The sequence below is a fragment of the Haliaeetus leucocephalus genome, unplaced genomic scaffold (genome assembly GCF_000737465.1).
Source record: "Haliaeetus leucocephalus isolate CR32 unplaced genomic scaffold, Haliaeetus_leucocephalus-4.0 Scaffold526, whole genome shotgun sequence".
NCBI classification, from domain to species: domain Eukaryota; kingdom Metazoa; phylum Chordata; class Aves; order Accipitriformes; family Accipitridae; genus Haliaeetus; species Haliaeetus leucocephalus.
Genome location: NW_010972962.1, coordinates 7,299,864 through 7,317,305, shown reverse-complemented (window position 1 = coordinate 7,317,305; position 17,442 = coordinate 7,299,864). Strand labels below are relative to the sequence as shown.

The window sequence follows — 17,442 nt, the reverse complement described above, 5'->3', positions numbered from 1 at the left end:
CTCATTATTGAAGCAGATTCAACCAGTGCCACAGAAAACAAAATCAAAACAAGCAAAGCAGCACAAACAGGTTTTCAAAAAAGCTGAATGACTGTGTGACATCATAAAACACCCAAATTATTATCAGTAATACTAGCAGCCCAGTCAAACAGTAATTTGGGTTGATTTGGTTTCACTCTGTTACATACCAGTTGAAGGTATCTGATCATCAGAGTTCTCATTCACCTAATTAGCTGGTGGACATGCTGAAAAGAGTAGAAAGCAGTAGATAGGTAGCAGTACTTGAGCAACATTTATAAAGGAACTGAAAGCAAATGAAGTAGAAGATTACTGATCTTTACCCGCCCCCAAGTCAAAAACTGACTAGGGTCTTCCTTTCCCCCACTCAAAAAGGAAATGCAATTTCACTACACGTAGAGGCAGTTTTTATTAGGATCTCTCAAACAGTGCAATGTCCGTAGAATTACAAGGGGGAGGAGAGATTCCTGTTTGTACATAAGGTCTGATACTGTGACATGCATTGCAAAAATAGACTACCTGCTTTGAAAGCACATATTCTGTTAGTCCAGAGTTAAAAACTTGGAAACATCATCCTTGCTTAATTCACCGAAATCATTAAAATTTACAAGTAGATGAACTCTTTCTAAGAGAAAACACAGGCCCCAATTCAGCCAAGTACTTGATTTAGATTTTCCCAAAATGGATAATGCAAGTTCAAGTGTGTTGCTGACTTACAGCCAACACTTACCACAAGATTTCCAATTTCAAGCTTTTCTTTAAAAGCCAGCCAAGCTTAAAAACCATGGACTAAGACTCCATAATGTCTTTAAGTTTAAACTACACACACCATACCCACTTGGATTTTCTAAAGCACACAACATTGCCCTAACTCTGCTCCAATCAACTCACTTGGAGAAAACCTTCAACTTCAACCTAAACAAAGCATACTTCAAATATACATATGTGGTCCTTTACCTTTAATAACAAAGGCTTCAGTTACCAAACGCAGCATGTACAGAGGTTCATCTTTTGTTGAGAGGTCATCAATTCCTGCTCTTGCATACATGCTGATGGCATCTCTGTAGGATCCCTCCACATAATGAAGCTTTCCTAGGATCAGCATAGCTTCTGTCATGTACTTAGGCTGAAATGGAGCGGGGAGAGGAATAAAGTGTTTACATGGTAAAATACCAGACAGCAAGAATGAGGTACTTCAAAACAAATTAAGCAGATACATAATGCTTTCCTCTCAATGCTGCTAGCTCCACAGGCCAGAGTAGGAAGGATTTAAGTGTCTAGACCTCTTAGGGCTATGCTCATGAGAGCAGCAGGCAACAAAGGTCGGGCAACTACTCTGGAGTTCAGTTTGGAAACACACAGCTTAAAAGCCACCTCAGCTGACCTACTCTATTGATTCACCAGCCACAGATAGCAGAGAAAAGTCTGGCATTGTCAAAACTACCTACATGCACACCAAGAAAATCCCCTGCTTTTAAGCTACGCAGAAAGCATCACTTTTTAGTCAAGTGCTCCCCTCTCCTCTGTACATTTAATTAAAGAGCGGGAAAGTTCCCAAAATTTAAGTTATCAAAGAATTTTCAGGCAACAGTAGAAAACCAGAAAGCATGCCTGCTATTTCCAAGATTTGTTTCATTTCTTAAGGATTGAAAACATGCATACAAATCTGTGTAACAAAAAAATCTCAGTAAAATACAACTGTTCAGACCCTTTTTATGCTTTGGAAAGCATGAAAAGGTTCCTAAGCCTTCATATTCATTTTTGTTTTCATACATGCAGTCAACACAAGGTCAATGCTGCATGAGTAGCCAAGTCACCATGAACAAAAAAATAGTAATGGCAATTCATGCAGCCAAACTTAACACCAAGACCTGGAAGAATTCAGTGGTTCTGGCTGTTACTGGGGCTAAACTATAAAGAAAGAGGGTTGGATGGACTCCCCTTTCTTCCCCCCTCCTTTTTACTTTTTAAATAAGCTGACTTTCAAGAAGTTAAGAGCAAGGAAATCCCCCAGAAAAGCCACTGCACACTTGCTCCCTGGAAATTAACGTGAAAAAAGTGTAACATACACTTCCAAGCTAACTAGCCTGTAAGTTTCAGCACCAAAAGTAATACAAGTCTAGAACAGGCTGTTGTAATTCTTCATCTTTTTAAAGCAAGTTATGCAACTGTGTGTCCAAGGACACCAACACAGCAGCAGCCATCGAGGCAGAGTCTTAAAACACTCCTAAGCTCTGCAGCTGAGTTGACAGGCAGCTACCAACCACACACCCAGACCACAAAATAAAATAAAAGCATAACTTCGCATAACTTCTCTGGCAGAGACTGAAAGCAATGGAAGGCTATAATCCTGGACTCACACCACAACCATAAGTGCCTGACAGCAGCTTGCGGCACATTTTACCTCTGATCTGGAACTGACCAGGTGTACACAATTCCCTCAGACCAGGAGCAGTAGGTCACTCTGCTGTGCTAGCCTGATAGCACTGTTATGTGGCCATGCCTCACCACCCCAGAGAATTCCTAAATATTTATCCTGCTTCTTTCTAATAAAAAAATAAACAGAATATATATTTGTAGTACGTAATTTGTTTGCATGTGAAAAAGCAAGTCTCCCAACAGAAGATGCTGCAAGGAGATATTGAATTACTAGTCCATTAGTAATACCTACAATACAGGGACATGAACAGGCAACACCAACACCGTGTATCAGACTAATAATCATATGAAAGAATCATCCAGTTGGCAGGCATTATGACCACAGAGCCCACTTACTCGTAGCTTTCCTCTGCTTAAGATATTGGTCAGATACTGTTTAGCTTCACTCAGTTTTGGCTCATTCTTCTCTGTCAGTGGAATGGAGTCCTTCAGTTTGGCAAACTTTTCCTTCAAACATTCTTCCAGCAGAGCCTCTGCAAGCAGCATACTCCCGTAGTCCTCTGAAAGCACATACCAACCAACAAGAAACATCACTTAATGCCATACTGCTGATAAATAACATTACAAAAACAAAACAACATACCTTTGAGACACAGAAACAGTAACTCAGAAAAAAGTTACATTAACTTCTAGGTATTGGAAACAGTATGTTTCCTATGAAAAACTGAAACATTTCCTTTTAACTTGAAGATTTTCCCTAATGAATCCTTTAATTTTGACAGCACAGTTCATTCTTGTGTTGTCACTAATATAACAGTTAAGAATTTTCATTACAAAACTTACTTTCAAAAGTATAAGACCAATCTTGGCAAATGTTTAAGTGCATGCTTTAGATTTACAAATGTGCAAGCAAGAAATACATGCTTTGGACTACACATAAGCTATGAATTTCACTGCAGAACAGTAACCACATCAGAAATTTTTAAGATTTTGCTGAAAATTCACAGAAAAAAGTAAAAATAGAGAATTTAGACACATTCTAGACATCTTTTACTAAAGACACAGAAGGCTTGATCCAATGACATAACTAACATGCCACATAAAATTATTTTTACATTAAAATCCATTCCTGTTCACAGTTCCACAGAAGCAAAACTCAAACATAGGTAGTAGCACTGGATACAGCATGACGGATCATGCAATGTTGCAATCATGTGCTGGAAAAAAAAAAAATTCACCTGGAATTCCTGCATGATGGGTCCAGTTCTACAGTTCATTTATTCATAAAAGTAGTACCTCAGCTGACTAGTGGGTCAAGCAGGGTAAGAAAGTCTTCATAAATCAAAGAGCCAAGCCCTACGTTTCATATATATTTCACATTTCAAAGTTTGAAATTCTACAATGCAGGAAACACAATAGTGTATATATTTCTTTATTTTCAGTCCATGGGACAACTTATGCCTACTTACTACCTGTACATTACATACAGCATTAATAATCAACTTGTGGGGGTTTTTTTTGGTTTAGATTTTTTTTTTGTTGTGGCTTAAGAGTTCAGCTGCATATTGAATTACAACCATAGATCCTCCTGTGCAATTGCAGGTCTACAACTAACTTGCATAAACAAAGTATAGGTACATAAAAAGGGAAGTATATATGTTCAAGTATATTTCCCCCCTCAGCCTTGCATGCAATCATTTCTACATAACACTGAAGAGCTTTCAGGCAATCACTAATCTCTCAACCAAACTTAAGGAATTACACAAGACCATATATAATTAACAAATAAATGCACACAATCTCTCAAAGCAAATACCACCATTAAAAAAATCCCATCCAGACACACAACTGTAGCTAGTCACTCGCTGGAAGAAAAGTTCTGTAGCAATAACAAAGCATTCATAACTCTCATAACTAGCAAGTTATGATGACATAGCAGCAAATTAAAAAATGTTTTTACAGCAATCATACTGTTATGCCTCTTAATTACAAGGGAACAAACTAATACGAACTCTTCAACTATTAATACCCCCAAACTGCATGATGATCTCTGCACCTGGGAAGCGCTGCTGAAACCTGACAAAAGTTCAAAGGTTGGCCATGTGGTTCTCAACACAGTATTCAATCTGCATCATGCACACACTTGGAAAGCCTCATAAATAAACATGTATTGAGCTACCAACATCTTCCCCCACCATGCTTTCCCACTCTGAAGTTTACTGCACCCCAGTAAGCTTCAATTAACTCTAAGGCCACATCCTAGAAACACTCCTCTAAAGAAATGTGTTTATTCATAGAAATAGCTCCTCTGACTTCAGCAGCAGAACCTCTTGTACCAGTGCGGTGCCTAGGATCAGGTCCTCTTCACAACTTACTGTTGTTGACTACAGACACAGAATTTTATATTTCTAAGTTAGGCTGCCTCACTTCTCACAAGTCATTTCATTTAAAAAGAAGCAAAGTACTGTGTTGTAACAGGAAAAAAAGAATACATTTACTATTTATGAAAGCTGTCTTACATGTGAAAGGATACTTGGATGAGCCCAAGCCTTTAAATAAAGCAGTCCCCTTCAGCAATGGGAGGGAGATGATAGAAGGGCATCCAGAACAGGGTAGGGACAGGGCAAGAGGGAATCAGCATCACACATATTGAGAAGTTGAAGAGAGATATTTCCAAACACGGGAGATTTCGGTCGGTAGCCTGCCCGCAGCACAGCCGAGCTTGTTAAATTAAAGGCAGGCACCGAGCACTGCAGCCGCCACCCGCGTCCAGGTGCTTATCGAGGGGAGGGCAACATCACAAACGCACAGAAGCCACCGAGCAAGCACTGCTGCCCCTTACTCCCACTGAGAGCCCCAAGCAGTGCATTGCTCCTCGCAGCCCGAGGGGCTCGGAGGCGCTGACATGAAGAGGAAGCACAGAGTTATCTTCCTGAACGCCGTTTCCTGGGCTCCCGCCGCCTCTTCTAGGCATCCCTCCCTCCCGCCGCCGGGCCGAGGCGCCTACAGGGGACACCGGGCGACGCCCCGCTCCCTCCGCCGCCACCCCGGCGTTCCCCAGCCCTCTCCCGCAACCCCGGCAGACGGAGCAGCCGCAGCTCCCGCCCACGTCAGCCCACCGGGCCGGGAGTGCCGAGCCCCGGGCAGCGGCACAGAGCAACAAGCCGGCCCCGCCACCCCACGCTCGGGCGGTCCGGTAACGGCAACCGCCCCGCCGCCGCTTACCCGCGTCCTGCGCGCCCCCCGCCGCCGCCACCTTGCGCGGGGGCCGCGCCAGCGACAGCAGCTGCTGGGCCAGGTGTCGGAGCTGTTCCCAGTGCCCCTCCGCCCGGCACCGCTCGATCTCCCCCTCCAGCTTCACGTGCGAGTGCGAGCCCTTGGCCGCCATCTTAGCGCCGCGTCCGGCCCGCCTCGCCCCGCCCGGCGGGGAGTCCCCAGCGGCAGCGCCCGGGAAGCCCCTGGTGCATGTGCGGGGTCACGGTTCCGGGCGGGCGGACAGGCGGCCCCGGCCCCGCCCGGTGCCCGGCGGGTCGTGCGCGGGCGGGGCGACTCCCTACCCGAGGCCTGCGACCGGGGACCGGGGCTCCTTCACGGCCGCCCCTCCCTGCCGCCTCTCACTTGATGCCCGGGCCGGAGAGCCGTGCCCCAACACGTGTCCCGGCATCGCGGCACGCTGGGGGCACCGTGCCTACCCGACTGCCCTGGGCCTGCCACACACAGCGGGTCCGTGGCGCCCGAGGAAGGCGGGCATCACCCCTGTGGTGGTGCGTTTGCTGACCTGCTGAGGCCCCGGACTCCCTTCCTCGGTGGGAAGGGCCACGGGTGCAGTCCCTTACCAAAGCCCTTGGAAGTCACCTAAACCTCAGGCCTCTTCTGCCAGCTGTTCCCGCCAGCCACCGCCCCCCTTCTGTAGCGACTTCAACACGGAGTAACCAGCTAGCGCCTGAGGCCTGAGTAACGAGCCAAAAGCCCACTTTGCTTTCTGAGGTTGGAGTTTGCTCCGAGGGTTACAACCTTGAGAGGCGAAAGCCACTGCTGTTCCAACATCAGGTATAAAAATAAAGAGACCTTTGACGGTTGATGAGAGAACAAACAGTTTATAAACTACAGAGGGTAACGGTGCTGCGGTTCCCAAAAGAGCAGTGGGGCAGGAGAAGCACAGCTGGTCCTTTGTGGAGGGGGCTGGTGAGAGGTCCCAAGGGAACTGTGCAGAGCAGGGGCGGCCAGGGACAGCCCCATGAGTGGGCACCACGCTGAGCTTACGCTGCCCCTTCCCGCTGCCCCCCTTCCTCTCGGCTTCGCCGGAGGCACCCACCCTCCGCCCAGGGCTTCGCTGGTTGGACCCTCCCGGTGCGTCCCTTCGAAGGGGGGTTCTCCTCACCGGAGGCCGGTGAGGGGTTGTCGCAGCTGACCGGCGCCCCCTCGCGCCCACCTCAACGGCCGCGCCCGCGGCCCCGCCCGGCGCTGGGCGGGGCGCTCCACCTGCCCCTCAGCGAGGGCTCCACGTGGAATTCCAGGAGCGGTGACGTAGTCCCCGCTCGGCGGAAAGGTGCAGCCAATGGGCGGGAAGAGGGGGCGGGGCGGGAGCGCGGCGCGTGCGTCGGGTCAAAGGTAACGCCGGGGATGGTGGCTGCCCTGCCCCGAGCTCGGCTCCACCTGCCTGTGACGCGCAGCCCGCGGGAGGGACGGTGCGGCGGCCGTTCGCCGGAGGGTGCGTAGCCTGGCGGCGGTGGGGCCCCTTAGCCCGCCGAGGCTGGAGCGGGGTGTGTTGCGGGGGGGCGGCGGGCCCACCCTCCTCGCTGCGGCGAGGGTTTCCCCAAAGGGACCTGCTAGGCGGGGAGCCGCGGGTGCGCGGCGGGCGGCCAGCGCGGTGCCAGCTGTCGGGGCCTCCGTGCCGAACCGGCTGCAAACCGGGGGTTGCTTCAGCGGGCGCCGCTGGAGGCGGGAGAGGAAGGGGGAAGCCGAACCCAACGATCGGCTCCTTTGCTCGTCGGGGTCGGGCACTCCACTCCGCTCGCCCCGCCGAAGGGCCTTAGTGTTTCACTTGCATGTGAAGTAAGCGCTGCACTGACCGTTGCGTTTTTGAAGTTGTACGTTATTTAGGGCACGCAGTCTTAATAGATCTACTAATGAGATGTAGCCCCTTTGATACCGTAAGCGACCTTTGCTCCCATTGCTGTGGGGCAGGTCTGCCTGAAACTGGCGTGGTTGGTTTGGAAGCTGTATGAAGACTCGAGCACGGCTAAAGAGTGCACGTTTGCTGCATGAAAAAAAAAGTCATTCTCTGAAAATTACTGCATACTTCCTTGAAATAGGGACCCTCATAGAAATTCTTAATTGGAGCTCTCTGGTCTTCTGCTTGCTACGTGTTTGAAATGAAGCGAATTCTTCTATTCTAGAATTTAGAGGGGTTATTTCTAAGCACTCTGTATATCTGCTGAAAGTAGATTGCATTTTTCATCTGTTTTTTTGGGGGGGGGAATGCTTTCTTTTTTGTAGGAGATCATGATGGCCCAAAGGAGTAGAATACATTTGCTGTTCTGCTTTCTGGCTGCGTTCTTCATCTCTGCCCTAGCTGAGGAACACATAGGAGAGAGTCAACATGCAAATATTCGCCTTGATAAGAACCTGGTACAAGATAAAGAGTATGTGTTCCATGTTCTAAAAATGTAAACTTTACTTCTTAATGATTTGCTTATCTCCTGTCTTGTTGCATGAGTTGGACTTAAGCCTAGGGCACCTTTTTTTCTCAGGGTGTTGTATGACTAGCTGGAGTCAGATATGAGATATGCTTGCTCACTAAGTTTGTAGAGATACTAGACCTAGAAAGATCTCTCTGGAGCCTTTAGCCCTACTTATGCCATAAAGAGTTTCTTACAGGAATCCTGCTTACCTAGATCAACATACTTTAGACAAAATCATACTCTGAACAGGTAGTGAGAGTTTTTTTCTCATTTGCTTCTTCATACAGACAGAACAGTGGTAGCTGCAAATAAAACTCCCTATAATACTTCATGTTTGACTGGGAAAGACCTTCCTTCAGTTCCTGTGCTTTGGAAGGCAGCCAAAAGGAGATTTTGGGCACTGCTTCAGTTGTTTTGATAACCTGCTAAGTAGGCCAGAAGAAACAGAAATAGCTATCAAAGGTATTAGAGGCCACTACAGCACCCGTAAGAAACAACCTTTGTGCTCCCTTTATCTTAGTATAAAACTGTAGCTTTTAGTTGCCCTGGTTGTCCAGGGTGCTTTTAGAGATACAATATTTCCTGTGTACTTGACTGTTTGATCAAAGACTACATTTGATGTGAACAGAGCATTAAATATTAACTGATGGATATGTTGTGGGGTTTTTTGTTTTTTGTTTTTTTTTCTCTTAGCCACATCATGGAACATTTGGAAGGTGTTATTGAGAAACCAGAATCTGAGATGTCTCCACAAGAGTTGCAGCTTCATTACTTCAAAATGCATGATTACGATGGCAATAATTTGTTAGATGGGTTAGAGCTTGCTACTGCTATATCACACGTCCACAAAGAGGTAGGTGGAATTTTGTAACGGCATGTGTGTTTGGAAACAGTTCTGACTCGCTAAAAGCAGCTTACAATAGAATGGAACAGTTACAATACATCTTGACTGGAGTTACAGTTTTGTCTGAAAATGAGATTGTTTTTCCCTGTGATAGTTTTGGTTTGATTTATAAATGTGCTAGCTTTATCACAGCTTTTCATGTCACATTGCAGTCTTCAAGAAGTTTCCATTGTAGTGTAGATGTTAGAGTGAGGAAGGACTGCAGAGTGAAAATTATTTGACAGAGGGGATACAGAGGCAGGGATGGGGAGAAAGGGAAATTATCCAAAATAAGATAATGCTCATGAAGGTTTGTAGAAATAGCATGTGATACCATGCTATTCGAGGTTTTAAGGCTGCTGTTTTCAACTCCAAACTGTTACTGCTGTGGTTACACAAACTGGTAAGAGACCTTTTGCACAGAAGTAGTGTTAGAAGAACCAGTTGCAGTCTGCTGCCTTCTAAACGCAAATTCTCTTTCCAGTTAGGAACATTTAAGGACAAAGTAGGAGGATACAATGATTATGAAGACAATACTAACACGTTATCTTGTACTGACCTTTTGGAAGTCACAATTCAGAGTAACATAACTTCCTGCGTACAGCTGTAGCAAAAAATACCTAGCTGAGAACAGAATAATGACTTGCTGTTTCTTGTGCAGAGGCACCTCTTTGTATTCCCCTTTGCTTGTAAGGGGTGTTACTAAGAATTTTAGTGACATTAAGCTACAGTGCTGGATTTTTTCACTACTCTGTTACTGTCAAGTTCTGCATTTTGCAAGGAAGATGTTTCTGTACTGTATAGAAACTATAATGTCTATATGACATCAAGATCCAAATTAAGAATACATCTGTTAGATTATTCTCCCTCATTATATACTGTGCTATTCAGGTTTTAGAACTTTTGGCTAAGGATATTAGCTGGATACAGAGGGCTTGTTCTGAAGTCCAGAGAACTTGGACTTCATAGCTTGTGCCTGGTGAAAGTTGCTTATATTGGTATAAATGATTACATAAAACTTAGTGCCAAATTAGGCACCAAATGTGAATAGCTTAACAAAAAATTATTTGTCAGTAATCTGTTGTATGTGCCACTAGATGGGAAACACTGCTAGACTGTTCAATGTGGTTTTGTTTTTGTAGGAAGGTGGTGAGCATACCCAGGCAATGAAAGAAGAAGAGCTGATTAGTCTAATAGATGATGTCTTAAGAGATGATGATAAGAACAATGATGGATACATTGACTATGCAGAATTTGCAAAATCACTGGAATAAGGTTTTGCAGGGGGCTTGTTTCTCCTTCTAACTACGTGGAAATGTGAACCAGTATAATGTGATTCATTACTGTCCCATATCAACCTCTGCTGTGAGAAGGAGAGGTGTGTACCAGTTCCAGCTGAATTTATTTGAAAGTTGTTTGTGTTAAGAGACTGGCTAACTCAGAGCGAGAGTGATGTTTGACTAAACGTAGCTACCCATTTGAATCTTGAAGCATGGAAGCGTCAATGGTACTCATATAGGGTACAGCTGGCAAACTCTTTAAGTAGCTGTGTATGAATATTAAATAGATCATATACAATCTAAATTTCAGGTTTTCTGTCATTGGGTTATATAGTACTTGTTTGCTTACATCTTCTATTTAAACTTATAAAATACATAGAAAGCAAGAAAAGATTGCTGCATATAGTTGTATTTCAAGGATAAATGTCCTTACGTTCCCACTAATTGCAAAGGAAATTTGCATATGAGTACATGTGCTTGAAACAGCAATTGTAGAAGAAAAGTGTTTGAATGTGGTTTATGTTTAAGGTCCACATGATACCATATGGACTTTAACACAGTCTTTGAAGAAATTGAGTATTTTTAAATATATGTACTTCCTAGCATACCCTTACATTTTACATATAAATATATATACATGTGTTTTTCAATTTCTTCTCGTCTTTCACAGTTTTACTTTTTATATCTTAACTGATTTTTTTTCTTTACCTTCCATGGTGTTTTCTTAAGAAAATGAAAGTATTTTTATTACATTTATATGTTGTATTAATGCTGTATAGCATTTACTAGAGTAGCTTCTGCTATCTTGTTTTGAAGGTCACGTTAACAGTAAACCAGTTTGATATAAAAGCTTCTGTTCAATTTGGTTTTTACAGTATTAGCCAGCAAGATAATCTGCGTGAGCAAGTAATGCTGCCTCGTTAAGGTTTAAGTTCATATTCCTTGACACTTAAGTTAACGGTATTACTTTCAGGACACATTTCATAACTAACAGTTTCAAGATACTTGAGTGTTTGCCAATAAACATGGTTCTAGGAATGTTTTCACTGTCTTGACTCAATAGTTGATAAGTCAAGCAGTTTAAGGATATTAGAGAAGTGATGTATTGCTGTGTTATGATATTTGGTGACTCTAAAACATAACTGAAATCTTAAATTGCATTCCATCATTATCCATTAATAGAGAATCTAAATGTTAGTGTACTTCTGTAAAATATATAAAGAGCTATTTTCTGTACAGAATTATTCTTGTACAAGAGAAACACATTTGTAAAAGAAATTATTTGCTCTGTTTAAATGTTTGTGCAATGAAGCCTGAGCGTCGGACTTTTTTCTTGTACTAATTACTTATTTTGATACCTTTTGTGGCCAGGGTTGTGCTGGTTGTACAAGCAATAAAAATAAGTTGGGGTTCATGTACTCTGGAGCTAGACACGCAAGGCTGAAAGTCCTAGTGAGGAAACGTACCTAATTTTCTGATGTATTTTTAAATACGTAGCAGTAAATGTAAAAATACATTATTACTAGCAGTCATCTTAAAAGACAGTTCTTTCAGTTAAATCATTTTTTAAATACCTCTTTTGAGATTAATTAATCTGGAGTGAATATTGAATCAGAAGAAAGTCTAGAAAATGCTTGCAGGTAGGAAGGGAGAAGAGGTTAAGCTCCTCAGCTTTGATCGCTTAAAGCACGTTGCCTTTAGACCTGCCAACTCTTATATGCTTATTGCATAAGCTTCTGAGTTTTAGATTTATTTGGGAAGAAAGAGCAAGACCAAGAAACTGACTTTTATGCACTTCTTTTAAAAATCATGGTTTTCTTATCAAGCACAGTCTAATTTGTCCAGCAACCACCTGTAGGGCACATTTATATACATATGTTGTACTCATATACATAATTATTAACTGCTATTGTATGTGGCAAAAGACATGCACCATAGAAGCTTTATATCAGAACTAATTACAATAAATGCAGGTAATGTGAACGTTGTTTATGAACTATTTTAAACTTGTTTTTAAGGGTTCAGAAGTACGTACAGACAGAAAAAATATTTCCCAAAAATGGAGAGCACACTTGGCACCTTTGATTTCATGATGCATGAAGAAAGATGAAAACAAAATTTCTACTTTCCTAGAAAGGACAGTTCAAGAAATGCTACCCAAGCTGAAACCTACATCAGCATGTCTTTACTCAGCGTCCTCAAACAAATACACATACTTAATTAAATGCATTTAAAGATAAATGGTTTAACAGCTGTCTAGGGAGCCTTCTCAGTTAAGTAGAAAAGTGTAAAATTGCTGAGAGCGATGGTGACTCAGATGTTTAAATATAACTAAGTAACTTGTGTGCTAGTTGTAGCTCATGTGGTACACCTAAATATGCTGGTACAGGTCATATATACATATAGTATTTTCTATTTCATATATAATGTAGAAAATATGGCCTTTACAACAAACAGAAGTACTCATGAACTATAACGCTGTTTCAGCTTCTGTGGAACAGTACTACCTCTATTTCACAGATAAATATCAAAGCAGAAGGGTTGTATCGTTTACTGAAGGCCAGTCACATCCCAGGCAGAAACAGAAAACTGGGAGAATGCTGTTGTGTGTGATCACTTCTTCCTAGTCTATGATCTCAAGGGATGGGGATTAGTTTTCCCCATTAGAGGACAACACATCTGGCCTTGCATTACCATATACTATGTGCCCAGTTTATCTATCATCTAGATTGTCTGCTTTTACCTCACAAAATACTGCATAATCTAGCGGCTAAAGAAAATACTTAAACTTGTTCTTGAAGTGGGTTCTAAACTGAGCAGGTTTTTTTATTAGTTGATCTAGAACATAGTCTGTATATGAAGGACAAAAATCTTAACTGCTTGTCCAGTACCTTGTCAGAATGCTGTTAATGACAAGAGTGACTGCCTAGAACTTCCAGCAACAGTTTTGTCTGCACATTGACACAGACTTTATTACCTTTTTTTATTAATCACCTATAACCTCAAAATGTCTTAGATTCATTAAAGAATGGTTACAGACTTACATATCCTGATTCTGTCTAAAGTATTTTTTAATACTACAATTCACAAGCAGAACAGCAATTCAGGAATCCTGTCATAATCGATACAGCCACTAGATGGCGTGTTGACAGTGCACTTTCGTTCCCTCCTGCATGTAACTTGCAGTGACTCAATAACCTGAATTTCTCTAAACCATCACCGCTACGCTGATCATAGTCAAGGCTTGGTCCTCGGTCTTCCAACACCATATTGCCAGTATGATGCCCACATTTTTATTAGTTTACACCCATCCTAAAAATTGACCATAGCTAGGACTGGTTATTGGTAATTAATTTGCATTGTTTAGGGAATCCAAATCGAGTTGAAGTGATAGTAAAGAAACTTGCATTGCAATATTGTCGGTAAAAATAACTGTGTAACAGGAAGGCTTTCTAATATAAGCACCATGCTTGGCCTGACTTCTTGACCATCTGTGGTTGACCTATGAGAGAGTCCATGAAGTATCTACAGTGGTCTCAGGCAACATTAAAGAATATTAGAGGGGTTTAATAAGACCTGAAGTCTTACTGGTTCGGCATTAGATGTCAGTAAGAGCTTCTGTCACTGTTCTTACAAGGCATAGGTCCAGTGTGGTCTGATCAGCCATTTTTGCTTAAGGTGAAGCTTACTGCTTTTTTCTTCCTCTCCCCTGTTATGGTCTCACTGTCTGCCCATTGAATCATGAAGACAGCTTGCATAATGTTCTAAGTTTTCAGTAAACAAATTAGGGCAAGGATCATTGCATACCTTAGTCTTATCATAAGGAATTTGTGTTCTAAATGTTTCATCAGCACAGATCCTCTGTCCACATTGAATGAGATCCATTATAAGGGCAGTTATTAATGCCTTACAGAAGGTTTCTCTGAAGTTACATTTTTCTTCCCATTCTTCGTGCTAAATTCTGAACAGCAGCCTAAATCTTAAGGGCTAATACAGACTGTAATTGTCACTACCTTCCTCAGCTGAGTGGCAGTTTTACACATAGGTAGAGGGCAGTGTAACATATAAAGTCTACTGCCAGATATGGCATTTTACAAGAAATCAGTACTGCAGCGAACATAGTGTCAACTTCTGCTGCTTGCAACTGAGTGACTGACGACACTAGATTTCAACAAGGCAGATGTTCATAAACTCAGAGAATGGGTAGGGAAGAACTCATAAGAGGCAAATTAAGGGAAAAACAAATTACGGAGAGCTGTCGGTTCCTTCAAGAAATGCTAGTAAGAAACCAAGTGCAACCTATGCCATTTTAGAGGAAAGTAAGGAAATTCAGCAGAAGTCAGCTAATTCACAACCTTTTAATTGACCACAAGCATAAGAGAGAGAGAGAGATCTGTAAGATAGAAAATATGTCAGCTGGTTGAGAACCCAGCACAATACTCCATTCATGGGGGGTTAGGGGGTGTGTATACAGTTAGTAAAGATAAAATGCACAAGATGCAACTAGCAAAACTTGCCAAAAGTGAAAGAAATTTTACAGGTACAGTTGTAAGAGAAAACAAAGGGAAGTTTGGACTACGACTCAAAGTTGGGAGGGGGGGGGTGGTGCTACCAGCAGGGGACGTTAAGGAAGCCAAAGAGTTTAGTGTCCTTTTTTTCCCTCCCTTTTTCATCAATCTTTACTTGAAAGGTCAACAGGAAGCAGACAGTGCAATTATTACCAAGAAAAAGGGGTAAAATTTCAGCCCCAAATATGCAAAACCTGCTTAGAGAGTAACCAGTTAGGTTAGATGTTTTCCAGTTGCCTAAGCCTGATCAACTTCACTCTAGGAGTCTTAAAGGGAGGGTGAAGTAGTGGCCACAGATGTCATATAGCTTGAATTTATTTATTTTATTTAATTTTTTGCAAGGCCATTAGCAGTACTTCCCTATAATATCCTCATGAACTGGCTAGTGAACTGTGATCTAAATGAAACTGCTGTGGGAAGGGGCAGGAGGTCAAGTCTGGTTGGACAGCTGTATCCACAGGGTAATTCCATTGTAACCTATCAAAATACATGTGTTTTGCAAGGAATTCTGTGGGCCTTGGTCCCATATCAAGTTTTATTTGATGTTTTCATTGAAGGCATAGAAGATGGAATATAAAGTATGATTATTAAACTTGCAGATGGAGCAAGGATGGACTGCAGATGTTATAGATACTAAAAGATGAGAATTTAAAATTATCTTGATATATTTAGAGAAATCATCTAAAATGGATGGAATGCAATAATGCAAATACCATGCTTACACAGAAATACTCATCTGTACTTGCATAACTGTCTAGGTACCTGTTCACAAGAAAAAAATCTGGGTACTATGGTGGAAGAAGCTGAACATGAATGGCAAAGCCCTCACATTGGAATATCTGAAGGGTCTTAAAGACTACTGAAAGAGTCCATGTGTGCTGATATCCACTGTTAAAGATTCACTTGGAAGACTCTATCCTGTTTAGTGCACTGCAGTTCAATAAAGATATGATGTAGTTGGCAAGAGGCCAGTGGAGATCAGCAAAAATAGACAGCGGTCCAGAAAAAATGAGGGAAGATTGCAAGAAATGGGGTGTGTGGGTGTGTGTGTGTGTGTGCTGAAGAAGTAACAACTGAGAAGAAGAAAGGTTAATAGTCTTCAACTAAAAAGCTGTTGCAAAGAAAGGAATAATATGTCCTTGGTGGAAAGATCAGGAAGAATAAAACATAAAGAAGCATAAACCAAGCAGCTTGGGAGATTTAGATTAGACATTGGACAAAACTTCAATATCAACAGTAAGATACTGTACCTTGGGGTGACATGATTGTAACTTGGTCTTGGGATAGAAAGGTGGAGTTAATGACTTCTCCAGTGAAAGCCTGTCTCTCAGTGAGTCTATGACTGTCAACATCTGTGTGGACTTGTATAGGGAGAAGTCGTCCCTTATGGTGGGTTCCACAGCCAAAAGCTGAACACAGGAACTGAATAGTGGAAGCCTGTGCTCAACAACAGGTCTCAGAGAGGTCTTCTCCAAGATCACAGATCATCCTCCCCTCTCCCTGCTGTAAGCCTTTCCTCTTCTCCTTATCATCTCTGTAAACTCTTGCTGAACCAGCCATATTCCAGTTTTCCCCTAATCCATCTAGATAACAGTTTTACAACTCATCTTCTTAACATCACAACCCATTTTCCCTCTTAAAAGCCCCTGAGAACTTACTTGTCACTTCTGCCTTCCAGTCAGGCAGTTCTTCAGTCCCAGAAGACAATGGCCATTTGGACAGTCCTGCTGCATGGAGTTCCTGTGCAGCGTGGCAGAGCAGTCTGCAACCAGCAATGTCCTGCTCAGTCCTGTCAGGGTATGCTCACTGTCAACAGCATTTAAATGCAAAACCCTACCAAGTTTCTACTGAGCACATTCAAAACGTGATTATCAAGAGCCAGAAGTGAACACTTTGAACCAGAATGGGGGGAAAAAAGCCTATCTGTGACTCCAAGATAATGCTTCACATAGGATTCAAGTCCTAGCTGGAGAGCACAGACATACCAAAGCTTCACAAAAATGAACAGTAAAAAGACTGTTGAGAGTCTTTAAAATGACAAAGTGAATTCCTAGCCCTGTTTTCAGCAAATAGGCAACTATTTTTGTTGCCACTGAGAATATAGCGTAAGAGCATCCATACTGAGTCAAAACAAAGGTCCATCTAGCCCAAGAGCTTGCTTCAAATAGTGGCCAAAACCAGATGCTGATGGAATAATAAACAGAGAAAGCACAGTATCACACTTGTCCCAGTACAGGCTCCAGCATTTTTTAAGTCAGACACTTGACTTCAACAACAAAACTGACTAAAGTCAGGAGCTCAGAAAGATCAAGGCTTAAATGTTAAAGTCTGGCAACTTTATTAACTAAAAACAAGGTCTCATGGGCCGTGGGCAATGTCCCATGGTCAGTGATACATGCTGGCAGACTTTACTGTTGACATTGCTACGCTACAACCTTCAGTATAAGCTAAAGAGATGATGCAGTGTGTAAGTAGTGATCCCAGGAGACCGCATTAATGCAGTGGTATAGCACAACTATACTGTTTCCAGATGTCACATTCCTCTTACTTAAAGTGAGAGACACTGAAAATTGTCTAATGAATCTGTTTGCCTCTGGTTTTGGTCACACTTCAAGAACCATCTTTAAAAA

The 17,442-nt window shown here is 42.6% G+C and overlaps 2 protein-coding genes across 9 annotated transcripts in view; one reads left to right on the top strand and one right to left on the bottom strand.

Annotated features, from left to right (window-relative positions):
• Positions 1-5,830, bottom strand: part of TTC7A (tetratricopeptide repeat domain 7A) — a 181,237-nt gene extending 175,407 nt beyond the window's left edge. For all 6 annotated transcript variants that reach the window (XM_010576506.1, XM_010576507.1, XM_010576509.1 and 3 more), the window contains exons 1-3: positions 5,623-5,830; positions 2,794-2,957; positions 976-1,144 (exon numbers count right to left, since the gene is read on the bottom strand). In XM_010576506.1, the coding sequence (XP_010574808.1) occupies positions 976-1,144; positions 2,794-2,957; positions 5,623-5,785 (496 nt within the window). In that variant the 5' untranslated portion in view covers positions 5,786-5,830. The remainder of the gene's footprint in view (positions 1-975; positions 1,145-2,793; positions 2,958-5,622) is intronic.
• A 1,172-nt stretch (positions 5,831-7,002) lies between these two features.
• Positions 7,003-10,891, top strand: MCFD2 (multiple coagulation factor deficiency 2). 3 transcript variants are annotated; one of them, XM_010576504.1, is made up of 4 exons: positions 7,003-7,108; positions 7,897-8,042; positions 8,775-8,934; positions 10,107-10,891. In XM_010576504.1, the coding sequence occupies exons 2-4, from the start codon at positions 7,903-7,905 to the stop codon at positions 10,236-10,238; spliced, it is 432 nt and encodes a 143-aa protein (XP_010574806.1). In that variant the 5' UTR covers positions 7,003-7,108; positions 7,897-7,902; the 3' UTR covers positions 10,239-10,891. The 3 variants fall into 3 exon arrangements, with proteins under 3 accessions (XP_010574806.1, XP_010574805.1, XP_010574807.1); XM_010576503.1 differs by having other exon boundaries at positions 7,897-8,066; XM_010576505.1 differs by lacking the exons at positions 7,003-7,108; positions 7,897-8,042 and adding an exon at positions 8,398-8,543.
• The last annotated feature ends 6,551 nt before the right edge of the window (positions 10,892-17,442 follow it).

Bases quoted from the DNA above. Each gene is read 5' to 3' on its own strand.
- MCFD2 (XM_010576503.1), top strand. From the start codon at position 7,903: ATGATGGCCCAAAGGAGTAGAATACATTTGCTGTTCTGCTTTCTGGCT. The intron at 8,067-8,774 runs GTAAACTTTACT...TTTTTCTCTTAG, and splicing joins GTGTTCCATGTTCTAAAAAT to CCACATCATGGAACATTTGG. The intron at 8,935-10,106 runs GTAGGTGGAATT...TTGTTTTTGTAG, and splicing joins TATCACACGTCCACAAAGAG to GAAGGTGGTGAGCATACCCA.